Raw genomic sequence first — 17,936 nt, 5'->3', positions numbered from 1 at the left:
CGGATTGGTGAAATGGCATTTTATTGAGCTAATCTCATTTAAAGTGGAATATTTATTTTTTTAACTTCTTTCGGTGGTAATCATTGCTCTCTAATGCGTTTCTATGTGTATCAAGTGTGCTGTGCGGAACCTTTCTTAGGGACGCCTTGTTGCTGCCGGGACATCGATAACTGTGGGATCGAAGATGGCGGCATGCGGGAGTGATGGTGATTTTCCTTCACCGAGCAACAAAAATGTGTCCGAGACTCCGCAGAAAGTGCGGCAACTATTGTCCGACAGCATCGCAGAGACGTAAATGCAGCACGTTTCTGAGTTCTTCTTCTTCCCAGGGGCGTTAGTGCGCGGATATGAGAATGAATGGGCCAGTCCCACGGTTCTGTCCCGTGGCATGGGATCGTTTCTCACTAAATTATTCAGGATAATCAGTTTTGTTGCGTTTGCTAAAGATAATTAACTGCAAAAGGGAAGAGTCAAGATAACCTCTTTCAGCCACTAACCTCCGGTGGATCCCCATACAATTGTACCTACTTTTTGGGTCTGATGGTTGTGAGTTCATCCCAGTTCTGTTTATGCAGAGTTAGTTCAATAACAGCAGGTTGATGTCTGATTTGTTTTCTTGGACAGAACATTCTATTTCTGGCAGTACATTGCAGTCCCTAAACCATTTGCTGAGTTTTGTTTTGTCTTCTCTCGTGGCATTCTATATTCCCTGGTTCTTGTACACCTGTTGATGGAATACTTTTTCTATTCTGCCTATACCCCCTGATAATTTTAAATACCTTTATCGTATACCTTTATATCTTTCGTTCCAAGTAGAACAATCCTAGTGTATCCACGTGCTCTGGAACCGTTTTGTCAAACTACTTCACCCTTAATACAAACCGTTTGCCTTTCCTAAAGTGTGTTGTATAGATCTATTTTCTAGATATTAAATTAGTGGCTGAATATTGCTCCATAAAGATTTATCAACATTTCCTTTCTTATACTCTATGCCTCTCAAGATTAATCCTTGGCTGCTGTGTACTTCAACTACTTTCTCTGTCTGTCCAGCCTCCTCCAACAAATACGCACATAAACTCTCAAATTTGCCTTCCAAAAAAGTTATTATTATTTTTGGGGCATTGTGCATTGCTGGCAAAGATCAGCATGAATTGCCTGTGAGAAAATGGAAACATTTCCACAGTAATATTGCATTGAGTTCCAGGATTTAGATAAAGCAATGATGAAAGATCAGGAATGCCTCCAGGCCAAGATGGTGCCTGGCTCAGGGGAGAATCTGTAGCCCTTGAGCCCTTGTTCTGCATGATGGTAAAGGTCAAAACTTTTGGAATGTCAGATTAGCCTGGGTGAGTAACTGTATTGTGTTGGAGATGAATAAAGGCAAATGGTACATATTCAGCTATATCTCTGACATGCCTCATAGAGAGTGGAAGGCATTTGGGCAGGAATTGTATTACTTGCTGCAGAATATATAACCTCTGACCTGGCCTTGTCATAACAATAGTTATGTGTCTAACCCTGTTGAGTTTTTTGTCAACGGTGACCACAGGCTGTTGATGATGGGGTTTCAGCAATGGTAATGGGATTGAAAATCAAGGGTAGGTGGATTGACCATTGTCAACGGGGCAGATGTGTGTCTGAAACCTTTGAGTTCGAATGTTGCGAGTGCGATAAGCTTACCGTTTATCATCCCGTGACTAAAAGTTATTTTAGTCACGAATACACTGAATCCATTGTTGAGGACTTGCAAATAGATTTGCACATTATGCAATGATCACCAGTTTTGACCTTACGGCCATGAAAGAGGCCGCTAACATTGGCTAGGCCTGGAATATGCCTTGACAACCTTGTATAGTGATATTTTAGACTGGGATAATTAACCTCCAACCATCTTCCTCTGTGTAAGTATGGCTTCAACATCTAGGGTGTTTTTTCCTTGATACCCATTGACTTCAGTTTTACGAGTCTCCCTTGACGCTATGTAATAACAAGAAACTGCAGATACTGGTTTATGCCAAAGAAAGACTCAAACTGCTGGAGTAACTCAATGGAGAACATGGATAGATGAAGTTTCAGGTTGGGACCCTTCTTCAAACCTTGATGCTATACTTGGTCAAATGCTGCCTTTATGTCAAAGACAGCAATCTCACCTCACTTCTGGAATTAAGTTCTTGGATTTAAATTTGAAACAACTCTGATGAGATCTAGAGCCGTGATCCTTGGGAAATGCAAAACGGCATTGGTGAACTGGTTAGCGGTGAGTAATCCTTGCTGGATAGTACTGTTAACAAAGCCTTCCATCGCTTTGTTGCTGATTAAGAGTAGACAGAACGTGAAGTAATTGGCTACATTGGGTTTGTTCCGCTTTTAATGAACAGGACAGATTTCCACAGTGTCAGGTAGGTGGCAGCTTTGTAACTGTATTGGAGCAGGTTGCTTCTGGAGGTTCTGGAGTATCGGTTTTCAATACCACTACTAGGAAGTTGTCTGGACTGAGAGGTTTTTGCTGTATCCACTCTATTATTTCTTGATGTCACATGGAAGTAATCAAGGCAGCTGAAGACTGGCTTCTGTGATGGAGGGGAATCTCAGGAGGAAACCATGACTAATCATATATTAAGCACTTCTGGCTGAACATGGTGCAAATGCCTTAGGCTTGACATTAGCAATTCTATCTGGGCCTCGCCATGGTTAGGATTGTGGTCTGTAGGTTATATTGCTTCTCATTCTTCCTACCAAATGTAACACTTAGCATTGCTCAGGATTAAATTTGATATTTCATATTTATTTGGAATATGTCCATTCCACCAGCCTGCAATCTACCTTGGAGCGTCAGCCTGGCTTATATTCTCAAGTTTCTGGAGCAGAGCTTCAATCAGCTAACTTCTGATGAACATGTTTGCCCACTGAGCCACCATTGCTATTAACTGTTCATATCTGATGTTGCCCAAAAATAAACTTAAGTTATTGCCATTACCTGGAAAGTAGAAGTTCTAACACTGTAGTATTGGTATCTAAGTGTTATTATCTTTGTTTCCTAGCGATCAGTCAATTTCCATCCTCGAATCACTTGATGACAGTGATTTACCAGGATTGCCTGTTCCTTGTGATTCTGCTAATAAAGAAGCTTTCATCTCGCGGGTTGAAACTTTCACAATATCCTTCAATGTTGTTATTTACTCGTAGACATGTGCACCTAAGGTATCAGTGTTAAGTATTACAAACCAGTACACTTAGTAGTACAATTGTGAATGAACAGAGTCTTTTACTTAGGGTAGGGTAATCAAGAATTAAAGGGCATAGCTTTCAGGAAAGAATAGGGGCAACATTTTCACTCAGAGAGTGATGGGGATATGGAATGAGCTACCAGAGGAAGTAGTTGAGCCATAACAGCAATTAAAAGACACTTGGACATGTACATCGAAAGGAACATGGGCCAAATACGGGCATGTGGGACTAGCCTAGAAGAGGCATATTGGTCAGCATGGATGAGTAGGGCTGAAAGGCCTGTTTCTGTACTGTATGACGCTAGTTATGGGGTGCAAACTATACTTGAGTGGAAAAAGCATTCAGGGCCACGTAATGCCAGAAGCACTGATTCTTGGTCAACTTTGAGCTGTTGAATTTCTGGTTCTGTGGAGGAAGGCTTGTGTGACTTGTAAATACACTATTGATTTTTGGACCATTTAAAATAGACAGGAGGAAGACAGCTCCAGATTACTGAAGTGCTAAGACCAACACATGCATGAAGGGCAAAATAGCAGCCTCCTGGATGAATGTCTCTTGTAAAAGCTTAAAGTGATTCATAATTAAAAGGAATGTTAACATAAATTTGAATATGAAATGCCAGCAGGTAATGAGGTGCCATTAGTGTAGTCGGAGGGTGTCAAAGTTCAAGTAGTAATTTGTGGTGAATTAACTGAACGACCACACACTGGTAAATTGGGTGAAGGGCTAGAGGTGGCAGCAGCTTGCCAGAGTTCCTGTGTCAACGATTATCCAGTGACGTACTGGAAAACTCCAACCTGATTCCTATCTGATGCTCCCTATGACTGGATAGGTTGCCCGTAAAATATGTAGGTGTATAATGAATGACCATTCATGCATGGCGTTTGAAGGGTGCAGTGTTGACACCTTCACAGAGTGGAAGTAAGAAAATCTGGCGGGGAAATTCAAGAAAAGCTTAGGAAAAACTGCACAATTCCTGATATGTGGAAGGGATTGGAGCCTGAACCTGAGCCTCTGGTGATCAGCCAGCTAGTGAGAGATAGCACTTCCACCCCCTCCTCCGTGCCTGATATGAAATTTAAAAAATACAATCATGCTCCCAATCTGTATATATCAGAGACCATTAATTCTATAACAGATTGAGGAACAAACCCATAGAGGGGATGTTAACATAGAAACATAGAAAATAGGTGCAGGAGGAGGCCATTTGGCCCTTCACGCCAGCACCGCCATTCATTGTGATCATGGCTGATCGTCCACAATCAATAACCCGTGCCTGCCTTCTCCCCATATCCCTTGATTCCACTCTATCTAACTCTCTCTTAAATCCATCCAGTGATTTGGCCTCCACTGCCCCCGTGGCAGAGAATTCCACAAATTCACAACTCTGGGTGAAAAAAATCCTCAGTTTTAAATGGCCTCCCCTTTATTCTAAGACTGGCCCCTGGTTCTGGACTCGCCCAACATTGGGAACATTTTTCCTGCATCTAGCTTGTCCAGTCCTTTTATAATTGTATATGTTTCTATAAGATCCCCTCTCATCCTTCTAAACTCCAGTGAATACAAACCTAAAATACAAGCCTGTTGTGCACAAAGTTAAGAAAGCTTCTTAATAAATGAACAATTCACATTTTTCTTGACAAAGCTACTCATTCAAGTGGGCTGGGATGTCCCTTGAGCTCTCCCCTTTGCACTGTGCTAAGTACGGCTGGACCAATGTTGAATGTGATGTGTTGAAGTGTTTCAGCTGTCAAGCTTTCTTGTGCGCGACTCTGCATCCATTACTGGACATCAACAAATGTAAGATGTGTGTTTTATATTGACTCAAGTTTGTTCCTTTTTAAATTGTTTTAATTTTCCTTTTCGCATCCCAGGTCAATCTCTCTGTGGCAAAACAGACATGCTTGAGCGTTGTTGAAGCCTTAGACCCTGTAGAGACCAGTGAAGATTTGGGTCTGATTTTCCCCCATCACTACCTAATCCCTGCCCCCACTCAATGATGCATGAATAAAACTCTCCAAAATCTATTTATTTTCAAAAATAACATTAAAATTAGAGAGGACAAATGGCCATGTTGGATGTTATGTTTCACCCTATTTCATTGCACCCTATCAACAAGATTATTTTTATTCTTGTATACTTCCTCTTAAATATATCCACTTTGTGGTAGTAAGTTCATATTCTAGCGATTCTCCAAATATATATATATATATATATTTCTTGATGAAATTAGTGGTGGCTTTCTTATATCCATATGCCCCCCATTTTAGTAATCCTACACTATTGAAACATCATCCTCCCTGCTGTCTTTTCAAATCTGTTTGTCATTTTAACTTGGGTCATCTCTCACTTTTCTATTTTAAGGAGAAGGAAACATCATGCTATTTGGCTTTAGAGTTCTGATATATCCAATCCTAGTATCACCCTTTAATTTTGTATGCATCTGCTCGAATTCTATTTGTGACCCTTATGTAATAGGAAGATGAGAACTGTGCAGAGTATATATTTCGCACCCTTCTCCCTCAATCCCTTGTGCCTCTAAAATACATTTTCTTGAACCCATTTACATTTTCCCTGCATTACTGTCTTACATTGGCAACTTATTGAATGACTCTCATGTTCTCTAGTAGTCTTGTTTTTTTTTGTCATATTAAACTTGTGATGAGTGTTCTGTTTTTGAATTGTTCAGATTTTTCCTCAACTGGTTTTATGTTGAGTGATTTTACTTAAAACATAGACACGTTGATGTGCATTTTTTTACCTTTAAGATAAAGAAAGGCTCGCTGGGCTGCAGGATGATTTGAAAACAGCACACAAGACATTCTGCTTCTGGCCTGACAGTCCCTGTCCAGGTGAGGTGGGAAGAGATATGTAATTTTTTTGTATTCTTCACTGCTCATATCTACAAATACTTTCAACCCATTCATCCTTTTCTCCTGTTTTCTTTCTTGTCCAGGATCGTAAGTTACAATTCTGCAGCTGGTTAATGGTTGTAGGTAGTGGTCAATGTAATAGTCTTCTATTATTTTGAAATGAAGCTATCAGTAGATAGACAAAAAGAACTGGAGTAACTCAGCGGGTCAGGCAGTATCTCCGGAGAATAAGAACAGGTGATGTTTCGGGTCAAGACCCTTCTTCAGACTTAGTATCAGGGGAGTCTGATAATATCATAACTTGGACTTAAAATCTTTTGAGAATTACTGTCTGTTTGACTGAAGCTGAATGTTGTTATTCCAAGTGAACACTGCATGATTAAGTAGGCATTGCCACTTCCAGTTTCGCTTGACAACCCCCTAACTTGTTCTGTCTGTTCACTGTCAATGAGTGAATTTTTTTTTAAACTGGCGCAAGAAGTTTGTCCTCAGAGCAATGATCGAGATAGCCAATGTTCTCCATGTTGAGAAGAACTGGAGCTAATTTCATTGAACAATAATTCTGAGATTGTTAGATTGGGTGATCATTGAGATACTGTTTCCTCAATTATAGTCGAAAACTAAACTTCAAGATGAACAACTTGTTATTTAGGACTGAGATGAGAAAATAAATAATTTTCACCCAGAGGGAACAAAATCCTTCCTCTCAGAGGTTAATGGATGCTCAGTTATTTAGTATCCTCAAGACTCAGATCAATGAACTTTTGGACATAAATGGAAGAATAATGGGGTAAAGATGGAAGTGAGTCGAAGATCAAACAGGAATTTATTGAAGCTGATTAGACAGAGGGGCTACCCTCTAATTTCAATTTCAAATGTTTTTAAAAGTGTGAGCAGTGGGATTGAAAAATTAAAGTAACTTGTAATGAAATAAGGGACTCTATACGATCAGTGGTAAAATAGATAATAAAATGAATAGTGAACAAATAGGGTGTTGGCCTTAGAAGTGTTTATCTCCATAACAGTCCAAGATGCATTTGGTTTAAGAAAAAAGGTAATGAGCGTGCTGGCCAATTCTAGTGTGCTCTCTGTGAGAGACTGCTCTTGTGTTGCAAGCAGAAGACAGTTTTAATCTTGCAAGTGTGCAAGTCACCAGGTATCAAATTAATTCCCCCTTTCTATAGTCCAGTTGGTCGCAAACCAGAATGGAAGAAATGGTCATTGCAGATGGCAGTGTTTCCCTGGTTAATGTCAGAGGAGACAAGCATCAGGTGAGGTAGTATACAGTTTTGGTCAAAGATGGGTACTTGGATGTGCATTGGAGAAAGTGGAGCCAAGCTAGGAGTGTGTTGACTGGAGAGAAAAAAAAGCAAACTCACACTTTTTCCTAACATCTTATAGCCAATACTATACAATGATAGAGTCAAACCCTGTGGAAACAGACCCTTGGGCCCATTATGCAGAGGAACTTTTACTGGATATTTATGGGTGACAGATAAAATGGGATTGAATGGGGATTTATCACTATCTCATCTTGTGTATTGAAATCAATCTGTTGAGAAAGGCGATGGTCTGTATGAGGTTTTTATATGTTGATTTTATTTAACTTTGATTGGTGCAGGTGAAGGGCTGAATGGCATCTATGTAGGTAACTCAATTTTTCTTCCATGTTCCTGGCAGATCGGTTCTGGGCTTTACCTCTGAATGAACCAGCAGCCCTTCTTCATGGGATGGCGGAGCGGTTCAAGTGTCTGTGCGACTTGGACACACAGTTACCGGTCCTCAAACAGGATGACCTCGGAGAGATGGTGAGTTTGACAGGTTGACCTTGCCCACCCACTCCACTCCTGTCACTATGCTGGGGTATAATTCTGTGGGCAGCAGAGTCCCCTTCATTAGGTTGCTTTCACCTTCGGTTTTCCTTCAGCCAGAGGTTTTGACTCAATACTTAATTGTTTTTTTCTTATCCGCATTGATATTAATTAAAATAGATGAAGTTCTCTGGTAACAGGAAGCTGAAGTTGACTCCGTGCATCAAATCAAAACAGCTTGGGAGAATTCTCCACACTCGTAGAGGGCGATAATGAGCTGGAGATATAACCTGTGCTAAAGCAAAACTTACCTTTGAGCTGTGACAAGTTTTTTTTTCATTGAGATTTGCCGAGTCAAGGATTTAAAGGTATTGGGAAAGGATTTGTAAGAGCTGATGTGTGTTCCCACAGTTCTAAAGATGACCAACAAAGAACAGGTTATTGCAGGAAAATATGCAGTGGTTTTCATTTTCATGTAGAGAACAGAAAGATGACAATCTGTAGTGCAATGAAGGAACAGTTTCCTCTCTTGGTGGTGGAGCAGTGTGCTGATGCAGTTCACTAAGGTCTGGTCACCAGATGGGTGAAATTCCTGCTGAACCATAGCTTACTGACAGACTGGGTCCTTGCATTTCTTTGTTATAGATCACTGTCTACTGGTCTTTCATATTCCTATGTTACTAAGTTGATCAGTTGAAAACTGATTAGTGTGCTGGCCTTGGATCAAACAATGGTTATGAATCCAGTATTCCTGGGAATTATTACCAGATTTATTTCTTTGGAATTCAATTGTACAGTTCAGTACATGCATCACTAACCGCCACTCTGCTCTCAAACAGACCATCAAGGAAGAAACCATTAGCCTCCTGTTGCAGTTGGTAGAAGATGAATTAAAGCCTAACAGTACGGATGACAGTCCTGGGCTCAAGAGCAGTGGTGATCTACTCCCTGTCCATGTTTCAGCCTGTGTCCTTGCTCTGTGTGGCTGGACTGCTGGGTAAGAATCCAAAATAAATTAGTAGTTTCTAGTTGCTTTCATGGACCTGTGCCAGCTTGGAATCATTGGCTAAATCATGAAACATTTCACCACTGCGTCCTTTATCCCTCACCACACAATTTGATTGTCAGCCAGAGAATCCTATGATTTATCACCCAAGTTATTCATGACAGTTCAATCCTACTCCTTTCCTATCTTCACAAAATGAAGGCTGATGGCACAATGCAAATTCACAGACAATGGGCATCTTTGTTTATTTAAAACTTTTGGCCATTCCTTAGCAAGGGTAGATAGTAACAGCAAATGTTTCAAAGGATGTAGAATGTGCAAAAGCCAAAATGCACAGGGTCAATTTCCACCAAAGGAAATATGCAAATGTAATAAAGGGATGGGTATTGTCCTGGGTTGCCCTCCAAAGTACAATTTGAAATAATGCCATGGGAATTTTACATCTACATGATGGAATTAACCTCTACTTGACATCTGAACTGATAGAAGGCATTATTAAGTTAGCATTATTGAGTCATGGAGCTGTGCAATGCATAAATGCTGGATTGTATCACTGAACTGAAGGTCCCACTGGATAATGCAACTTCCAACTAAGTCACTGAGGAGGTTGAGGGACTTGTGGCGTGGGAATTTGCATCTATATCTGTGGGATTTTCACCATCATATTTATTTATGTGTAGGAAAGAACTGCAGATGCTGGTTTAAATCGAAGGTGGACACAAAATGCTGGAGTAACTCAGCGGGACAGGCAGCATCTCTGGAGAGAAGGAATGGGTGGCGTTTTGGGTCGAGACCATTCTTCAGTCTGACGTCACCCATTCTCTCCAGAGATACTGCCTGTCGCGCTGAGTTGCTCCAGCATTTTGTGTCACATTTATCTAACTCTCTACTTTATTTTCAACGTGACTAGAACTTCCTCGGATTTCCATCATCTGCCGGTCATCACCTGCTCGTATTGCATGAGGAAGGTGGGGCTGTGGAGTTTTCAGCAGATTGACACCGTTTTCTCAGCTAGTGATCCTGACAATTCCGCATATGGTACCTCCCCACAGGAGAACAGATCAGAAACATCAATGCCAACTCCCTCTGCCATATGTACCCGCAGGATGATTACACGAAGCCAGGATGCTGCCCAGATACAGACTGGTGAACAGGTACCACAAACTCACTGGTCTATTCCTATCGTATAACATCCTCCTTTGCTAAAACCATGTTTTGTTTTTTTCCTTCAGCACGAAACCATCCCTATGTCAATTGGGGCTCGGACACGGAGTCGAGATGCCCACAGTCCCACTATGGTCGATCGAAGTGAACCAGAAAGCAACAGTCCGCTCCAGCGGACCAAGCGGCCTGTGACTCGAAGCATGGGCCAGGGTGATGTCCCTTCCAGCCCACAGAGGAAGCCCAAGCGTCTGCGTCTGTCTTCATCCACCAGCTCCGTAAGTAGCAGTGCCTGTGGGAGGATCGCTAGGGAGAACTGTGCTACCAAGCTGTTACACTGGCAGGTCCATAGCACTGGAACTACATATCTGAGTCTGTTAGGTCATTGTCACCTCCAGTTCCAAAGTGTTTCAATCCCTGTTCTCTTCACTCCACTGTTGATAGCCATGTCTTCAGTTGGCTGGCTCTAAAATGTCGTCCTTATTCTAGAATCAGAAACATGTCCTCCGACCTAACTTACCGATGCCGACCAAGATGCCCCATCTACAATAGTCCCACCTGCCCGCCTTTGGCCCATATCACTCTAAACCTTTCACTCTTTATCTCTCTCTTCTCATTCAAGCTCTTTCCTCGTTAAAACTTATCTCTTTAGCCCATTTTTTTTGTCACGTGTCATTGCCAAACCTTGAACAAAACACACATTGCTGGAGGAACTCACCAGGTCGAGCAGCATCTGTGGAGAAAATGGACAGGTAACGTTTTGAATCGGGACCCTTCTTCAGTTTTTAGATCCACTGAGTTCCTCCAGCACTTGGTGCTGTGCTCAAGTTTCCAGCATCTGCTGTTCCTTATGTCTCCATTGCCAAATTGCGTTTGTTTCAATGCTGAATTAGTTTAGAAGGGTTTGAATATTTGTGGAAAAGGATATAGACTGTTTCACAGGAAAAAGTCAATTAGAAAAGGGCCAATTTAAATGGGATGAGAACAGATCTGACCCGAGTAAACCGAGTTGGCAGGCAAAACTATATTTAACAGTGAAAGAGTAAAGTGGAGGCATTTCCCTAGTCTAGGTACATTCCCATGAGGAAGAAGGATAGGGACAGCAAAGCCAGAACTCCTTGAATTTTAAGAGGTGTAAAATGGAGTAGACAAAAGTGCCTATGACAAAGAATTAGGCTAATTTTAAAACTCCACACAACAAGAAATGGAAATGAGAGACAAAGAGACCGCATGAGAAAAGATTGAAATCAAACATTAAAGGAATACCCAGACATTGTCCTTGGAATTCCAATAGGGAAAGATTTGTGTATGAGAGGTGGAGCCATTCAGAGTAAAATTAGGAAATCAACTCCTTGATGTAAAGGGAGTAGCTGTGGAAACCAAGCTAACATTTGAAATCGCTCTTTGCCAAGGAAGAAGGTGCTAGATTGCACAGCAGTAAATGTAACCTCAACGGTGGGTAAATTGTAGAAATAATAATCAGGGATAGAACTGGCAATGAGATGAGAGGGATAAGCATGGGGGAAATCTGGAACTCCCTTTCCTGAAAGGTCTGTGCACGAAGGATAGTTGGAGCTGTAAAGACAGTTTGAGAGAGATATTTGTTGGAAAGTGGTACAAAATATATGGGCCCAATGTAGATAAATAAACTTGGGTGCAGATGAGCTGTGATCTGATTGAATGAGCTGAACACCTATCTTGTCCTGGGAAAATAAAACACAAAATGCTGGAGTAACTCAGTGTGTCAGGGAGCATCTCTGGAGGACACCTATTGGCGATGTTTCAGGTGCGGTCCCTTCATCAGAATCCAGCGGGTTTCTTTTTGGAAACCGGCACCTATGGTTCATTGTGTCTCTCTTTTGTCCTGTGGTCGGTTTCAGGAAATAGAAGGGGTGGGAGAGGGTCTATTTCAATGATGTATATCTCCAGGATCTACGGGCGGCACGGTGGCGCAGCGGTAGAGTTGCTGCCTTACAGCGAATGCAGCGCCGGAGACTCGGGTTCAATCCTGACTACGGGTGCCATCTGTACGGAGTTTGTACGTTCTCCCCGTGACCTGCGTGGGTTTTCTCCGAGATCTTCGGTTTCCTCCCACACTCCAAAGACGTACAAGTATGTAGGTTAATTGTGGGTAAATGTTAAAAAAAAAAAAAAAATTAAAAAATTGTCCCTAGTGTGTGTAGGATAGTGTTAGTGTGCGGGGATCGCTGGGTGGCACGGACTCGGTGGGCCAAAGGGCCTGTTTCCGCGCTGTATCTCTAAATCTAAAAAAGGACCCTGTTATTGTATGAAACTGGGATAATAATGATCACTTGGTGGTGGTACAAGAAAGTAATCACAATCTGTGGAATTATGCAGTGGAGAGGAGAATCTAGAAGGAGATAGGTGGACGTAAAGGAGATTTGGAAGTCCAAAGGATATGCTGGCTGATTCTTAGCGAGCTGTGCAGGGAGGTTTAGTTTGATTTCATTTCTTCCATTTTTTATGACTGTTTTACAGGATAGTGTCCGGGGATACTTCAACCCTGTTTCCCAGCATAGGGATTGGTGCCCTTGGATTAGAAGACGACTAAAACCAGAAGATCAGCTGCACAGCTCTGAGCCAGACAAGCAGAACGTGAGCCCTGGGTCACGTGAGAAGACGGAGCCAAGCTGGATGACAGTACTTGAGGTTCTGTTATCCCTGAAAGGATCCAGCAGCCCAAACGAGGGCTTGGATAGCATTGTAAGTAGCACTTTTTGCAGTTCAGCAGGCTGCTCATGGTCCCCTTTCCTTAAAAGGATGAATTCCTTGCAGAATATGGTTCTAACTACTGTTTTCCAGTTCCTCTTTCTGCATAGTTGTCATTTGACCCACAATGGAGTGTGCAGCAGGCTCTCAACTGATAGGAATCCAAGATAGTGAAAGACAATAGACAATAGACAAAGGAGTTAGGATGAAAAACATTTTAATTTTATAAGCAGTTCCAATTAGTGCCAGTGACATCTTGTGGCAGAAAATCAGTACAATGCTGCTTTTGCTTTTCTCTATTGATGGCCTGTCTCATTTGCACATCTTTTGATCATTGTGACATCTGGTCTGAGCATCCATTAGATTCCCAGAGACTGGTAGCATGCCCTGGCCTGTTGCCAATCTCCCATATTAAAAGGCTGCTTAATTTGGATGCCAAAAGTAGAGTTCTCACCAGAAGGAGGGAGAGAGAAATATTTAACCTTTGTTTGCTTTAGCATTCTTCCACATGCTGGAAAGGTGCCGAGATCATGACCAAAGCCATATTGGCCAGTGTTGCCTGTTGAATCAGACAATTCATACTGTAAGTGATCGGAGCAGATTAGGCCATTCAGCCCATTCAGTCTACTCCGCCATTCAATCATGGCTGATCTATCTCTCCCTCCTAAACCCATTCTCCTGCCTCCTCCCCATAACCCCTGACACCCGTACTAATCAAGAATCTGTCTATATCTGCCTTAAAAATATCCATTGGCAACCTCCACAGCCTTCTGTGGCAGGGTGGTTTATTTGTGCCCACAGTCATTCCTCCGGGTACCATTCATTTGATACATTCAACATTAATCTTTTTTATGTTTTGTACTGGAAATTTTGCAAGTACAGCGATCCTGCTGGAACAGAGAGTGAATTGAACTGCTGAGGGGGGTGAGGAGGAAATACACCTGCCATCCAAGATAGGGGTAGCATTCTCCTTCCTTTACCTAAGTGTGTTTCTGGTTCCTCAGGCAGGGTGTTCTCTTCACAACTGATGAGCTGTGCAATTCTGTGCTGACATTTTCATGCTTTTCAGTTTCGGAGTAACTAGACTTGCATCAAAATGCCAAGTAATCCATAGAATCGTAGTTCGGAAGGAGACCATTTGGTCCCTCGACTCAATGCTCATAAGACTGCGTCAAGCAGGCCTTGTTAATGTACTGTTTTTGTTGTTAGACTCTTTCAGAGAAAACCAGAAAGGTGTTCCGAATATTCCGACAGTGGCAAGTCTCATGTTCCCTCTAGTGGGAGTTGTCCTGTAAAGATGTTGGAGGTGTAGAATATTTAACAGAAAAAGAGAAAAAGAAATGTCCAACCTCTGCCTGGCTTTGCCCTCCTTCTACATCCAATGGATTGGGTGATGGTAGTTTTGAATACTTACTGCCAAGATGGACTTCATACCTCTGAACCAACTGACAGATTAAAATGAACTATAAGTTTCTTACAAACCCTTAAATGACTTTTTTAAATAAAACAAAACTTGCAGGAAAGAATGGAACCGGTGTATATTTAACATGTCCTTTACTCAGAAGAAGGGCCTGATTAATGTATATTTTCTTCTGATTTTGCACACATTAAAACATCATAACATTTTGTGCCAAGTATAAATAAAGACTGCCTGCTTTAATCTTGTTTGACATTTTTGTTTGGTTTCAATTCTTTTGTTCTTGTGATAAATTAATGCTCCTTAATACTGTCTGTAACCTAATAAAACCTTGTGAAGGAAATGATGTGGCATAAACATTGGATGCAGGGTGGGGAGGGACTGGGGAAGGCAATATGATCCGGGTGTGATAGAAAATTTTAAGAATTCAGAAAGGCGAGAAACCATTCCGTCCCATTGGCCCAACACTTCAACTCCCACTCCCAGTCTGACCATTCTGTCATAGGCCTTCTCCAGTGACATAGTAGGGCCACCGCAAATTGGAGGACAGCACCTCATATTTCGCTTGGGCAGCTTACACCCGAGTGGTATGAACATTGACTTCTCTAACTTTAGACAGCTCCTCCGTCCCTCTCTTCCCCTCCCCCTTCCCAGTTCTTCCACTGTCTTCCTGTATCCAACTATATCCTTTCTTTGTCCCCCCCACCCCCCTGACATCTGTCTGAAGAAGGGTCTCAACCTGAAACATCACCCATTCCTTCTCTCCAGAGATGCTGCCTGACCCGCTGAGTTACTCCAGCATTTTGTGATACCTTCGATTTCGTTCCTGGAATACAGTTTGACGTTCAGTGCCATCGTAACCGAGAAAACTGACAATTACAATGCCAAGGTTGGGAGGGAATCCCAGACTGATTAATACCACATGCTTTCCCACAACAGCACCACTCTGATGTGGACAAGACTGTAAAGGCTGAGTAACTCCCAATGCCCCTCCTCATACCCTCACCATGTGAGTTGCATCAAACACAGGCCGGCTAAATGCGGTTTTAATGATGGAAGAAAGACTAGTGGAGTCTCGGGGATCAAAACCACATTCCAATGAGAAGGTGTCAAGCGCCGGAAATATGAGGAGAAAGGAATTTGCTATGACTGCCAATACCACAACCGTGTTATTGAAGAGAGAACTTTGCAGTATAGGAGTCCATTCAACCCATTATAACTATGCCAGGAAAGAGCTATCTGATTACTTTCACTTGCTTGCTCTTTTCCTACAGCCCTATAAATGTTTCCATACAATCATTTATCCCTTTTGAAAGTTGCTATAGAATCTACTTCCATCACCATTATGGTACTGTATTCCTGATCGTAACAATTTTATTTTTAACAGAAGTTTTTTTTTCCTCTCCTCTGATTCTTGCCTCCGGTTCTTTCACCAGTAACTTGTTTCTGACCATTGAAAATGTTTTCTGTTTTGTTACTCTAAACTATTGAATGTTTTTGAGAGATTCCTTTGCACCATTTTCTGCTGTAAGAACAATCACAGGTTGATCCTGATTGTTCCAGTCTCTTTGCTGCTCTTCGCTGCCCTCCGATGGTACAAATCTCACAGCAACAAGTTGACCATGGCGTCTCTCTACAGTAAAAAAACTAAAGCAGTTTTAAACTAAAAGGAAAACCCTGATTTGTAACTGAAACCTACAGAGACTATTGATAGCAAAAGTTGATCCAAAGAGTTCACCTCGAGTTCATAAGCTGTTTTTACAATATCCTTTGAACCTCATGAATAGTTTCAATGTTGAGGATCAGTTACACAACCCAGTCACGAGAGAACCCTTGCTCATGTAATAGGAACCAGAACTCTCTGCTGCCCTCCTCGCATGTCCCTAATTTATAGAAACATCCACTGCCTCCTTGTTGCTGTCACACAGAGTGGCACAGCAGTTAATGCTGCTGCTTCACTGGGTCCCTGGGTGTTGAATGCATGGAATTTGTCTCTTTGACTGCACAGGTTTTCCCAGTTTTCACCCACATCTCGTAGATATGCTGGTAGATTAATTGGCTGTTGTAGACTACATCTGATGTTGGTAAGTTGCAAAACAGCCAAAGATAAGTTGATAGGTATGTAAGAGGTTGCAAGGAAATAAGAGGACTTCTCATTTACTTTTTAAGTGAGAAAAGTAAAACCACTGCAGAGTCTGTGCCTGCTCATGGATCCCACAACTCGCACCTGCCTGAATGACCACAGATTTTAGAACCAAGTAATATACTATCTGCCCATAGCCGAGTACACTGTTCCTGACATGTTCTGGTACAGGCAACTATTGTGGCTAGAAAATGACACAATTAAGAAAATCTAGATGAGGAAACATAATGGAAGGTTATGCTGGTAGACTGAGGTGAATAAGGGTGAGCAGAAGCTTTTGTAGAACATAAATACTGGTATAAACGTAATGACACTGCTGTGTATTTAACATAGTGTTTAATGGCCAATGTTGTTCATGTTATAGAGCAACAGAACGTTAAGCAGTGTCCATGTGCTGTCTCGGATGGAACAATTGACTTCAATTCTCCCCTGGCTTGACATAAGAAAATTCATTCTTTTCATTTTACAGTGACCCTAGAGGGTCTTGATCCTTGGCTTGGTCTGCAATGTATCACCCTCCCACAGTTAAATAAATTGCTGCCAGTTTACCTTATTTGGAAAGATTTGGCTATTTGGAAAGATTACTGTGTGTTTCCTGTCTCCATTGTCCTAACATGGAAGATCAACTATGGACTAAATCAGGAAGAGGTGATCAGGTAGCATTAACTTGGATTTGTTGGAGTGAAGTGAGAATATGAACAATAACCATTTTAAAACATCCTTTGCCCTAACGTATAATTTATCCTTGACTGCAGCAATGGTGCTGTTCTGCAGTTGTTTAGAGGACTTCAGCCCAGGGTCGAACTAAATAACAGTCAGATCACAAATGTAATCAGGTTCACTTCACTCTGCTCTCTAGAGATCGTGTGCACAGTTCTGTGAAGTTAGACTAAGTGCTTTTAAAGTACAATATAAGGACAGAAATATATGCATAAGATAATTGTTGACGAATGCAAAATGTACGTAGGATCACAAACTGTTGAGGCAGATCAACAGTTTAACCCAAAGACTTGTCCATAACTCACCCATTTTGGTGCTGATGCTGTCAGTAATTTGAGCAAGTGCTGCCAAAGACTATATCAGCAAGGATGGCGTTACATCCAAGCCTAACCTGCATTACTATGCATCGATGACCATCTTCAGCTAATTAAGCAATGACACGTGTATCTGAAGGCCAGACGTTGGTATGTTCTCATGGCAATAATGAATTTCACTTGCAACACCTCAAATAATAACGCAGGTTTGTCGACCTCCCCGTGGTGAGCCCTGTCAACTGACCTCAGTCAGGCGAATGACAACAAACAGAGACAGCAGAAGCAGAAGCAGCTTCATAACTTCTGCTGCTTCAAACGCAAGAAGAAACAATAACGCACATTTTGCCCATGCAAGTAAACTACTTCCAACAAAGTGGTCTAACCACTTCTCTCTCAATTCATTGGAGTTACAATTGTTGAATCATCACCATCAATATGCAGTGAGTCACCATTAAACAGAAATGTAAAAGGATAAACACACAAATACTATGGCTTCTTGCGCAAGACAGAGGCTCAGTTTGTGTGACTGCACT

At 41.8% G+C, this 17,936-nt stretch overlaps 1 protein-coding gene across 1 annotated transcript; it reads left to right on the top strand.

Annotated features, from left to right (window-relative positions):
* Positions 1-144: 144 nt before the first annotated feature.
* Positions 145-14,456, top strand: zc3hc1 (zinc finger, C3HC-type containing 1). Its single transcript, XM_078419544.1, has 10 exons — positions 145-291; positions 3,042-3,156; positions 4,878-5,028; positions 5,997-6,080; positions 7,782-7,909; positions 8,752-8,909; positions 9,829-10,072; positions 10,151-10,357; positions 12,579-12,803; positions 14,019-14,456. Exons 1-10 carry the CDS (start codon positions 185-187, stop codon positions 14,085-14,087), a joined length of 1,488 nt encoding a protein of 495 aa, XP_078275670.1. The 5' UTR covers positions 145-184; the 3' UTR covers positions 14,088-14,456.
* The last annotated feature ends 3,480 nt before the right edge of the window (positions 14,457-17,936 follow it).

The sequence above is a fragment of the Rhinoraja longicauda genome, chromosome 23 (assembly GCF_053455715.1).
Source record: "Rhinoraja longicauda isolate Sanriku21f chromosome 23, sRhiLon1.1, whole genome shotgun sequence".
NCBI lineage: Eukaryota > Metazoa > Chordata > Chondrichthyes > Rajiformes > Arhynchobatidae > Rhinoraja > Rhinoraja longicauda.
Note: the sequence above shows the minus strand (reverse complement) of the source record. Positions and strands in the feature narration are given on the sequence as shown.

What these genes read in the sequence shown, in the direction of transcription:
- zc3hc1 (XM_078419544.1), top strand. Translation starts at nt 185, where the DNA reads ATGGCGGCATGCGGGAGTGATGGTGATTTTCCTTCACCGAGCAACAAA. An exon ending in TGTCTTCATCCACCAGCTCC is followed by an intron (nt 10,358 to 12,578) that starts GTAAGTAGCAGT and finishes ACTGTTTTACAG; the next exon opens with GATAGTGTCCGGGGATACTT. An exon ending in ACGAGGGCTTGGATAGCATT is followed by an intron (nt 12,804 to 14,018) that starts GTAAGTAGCACT and finishes TTTTGTTGTTAG; the next exon opens with ACTCTTTCAGAGAAAACCAG.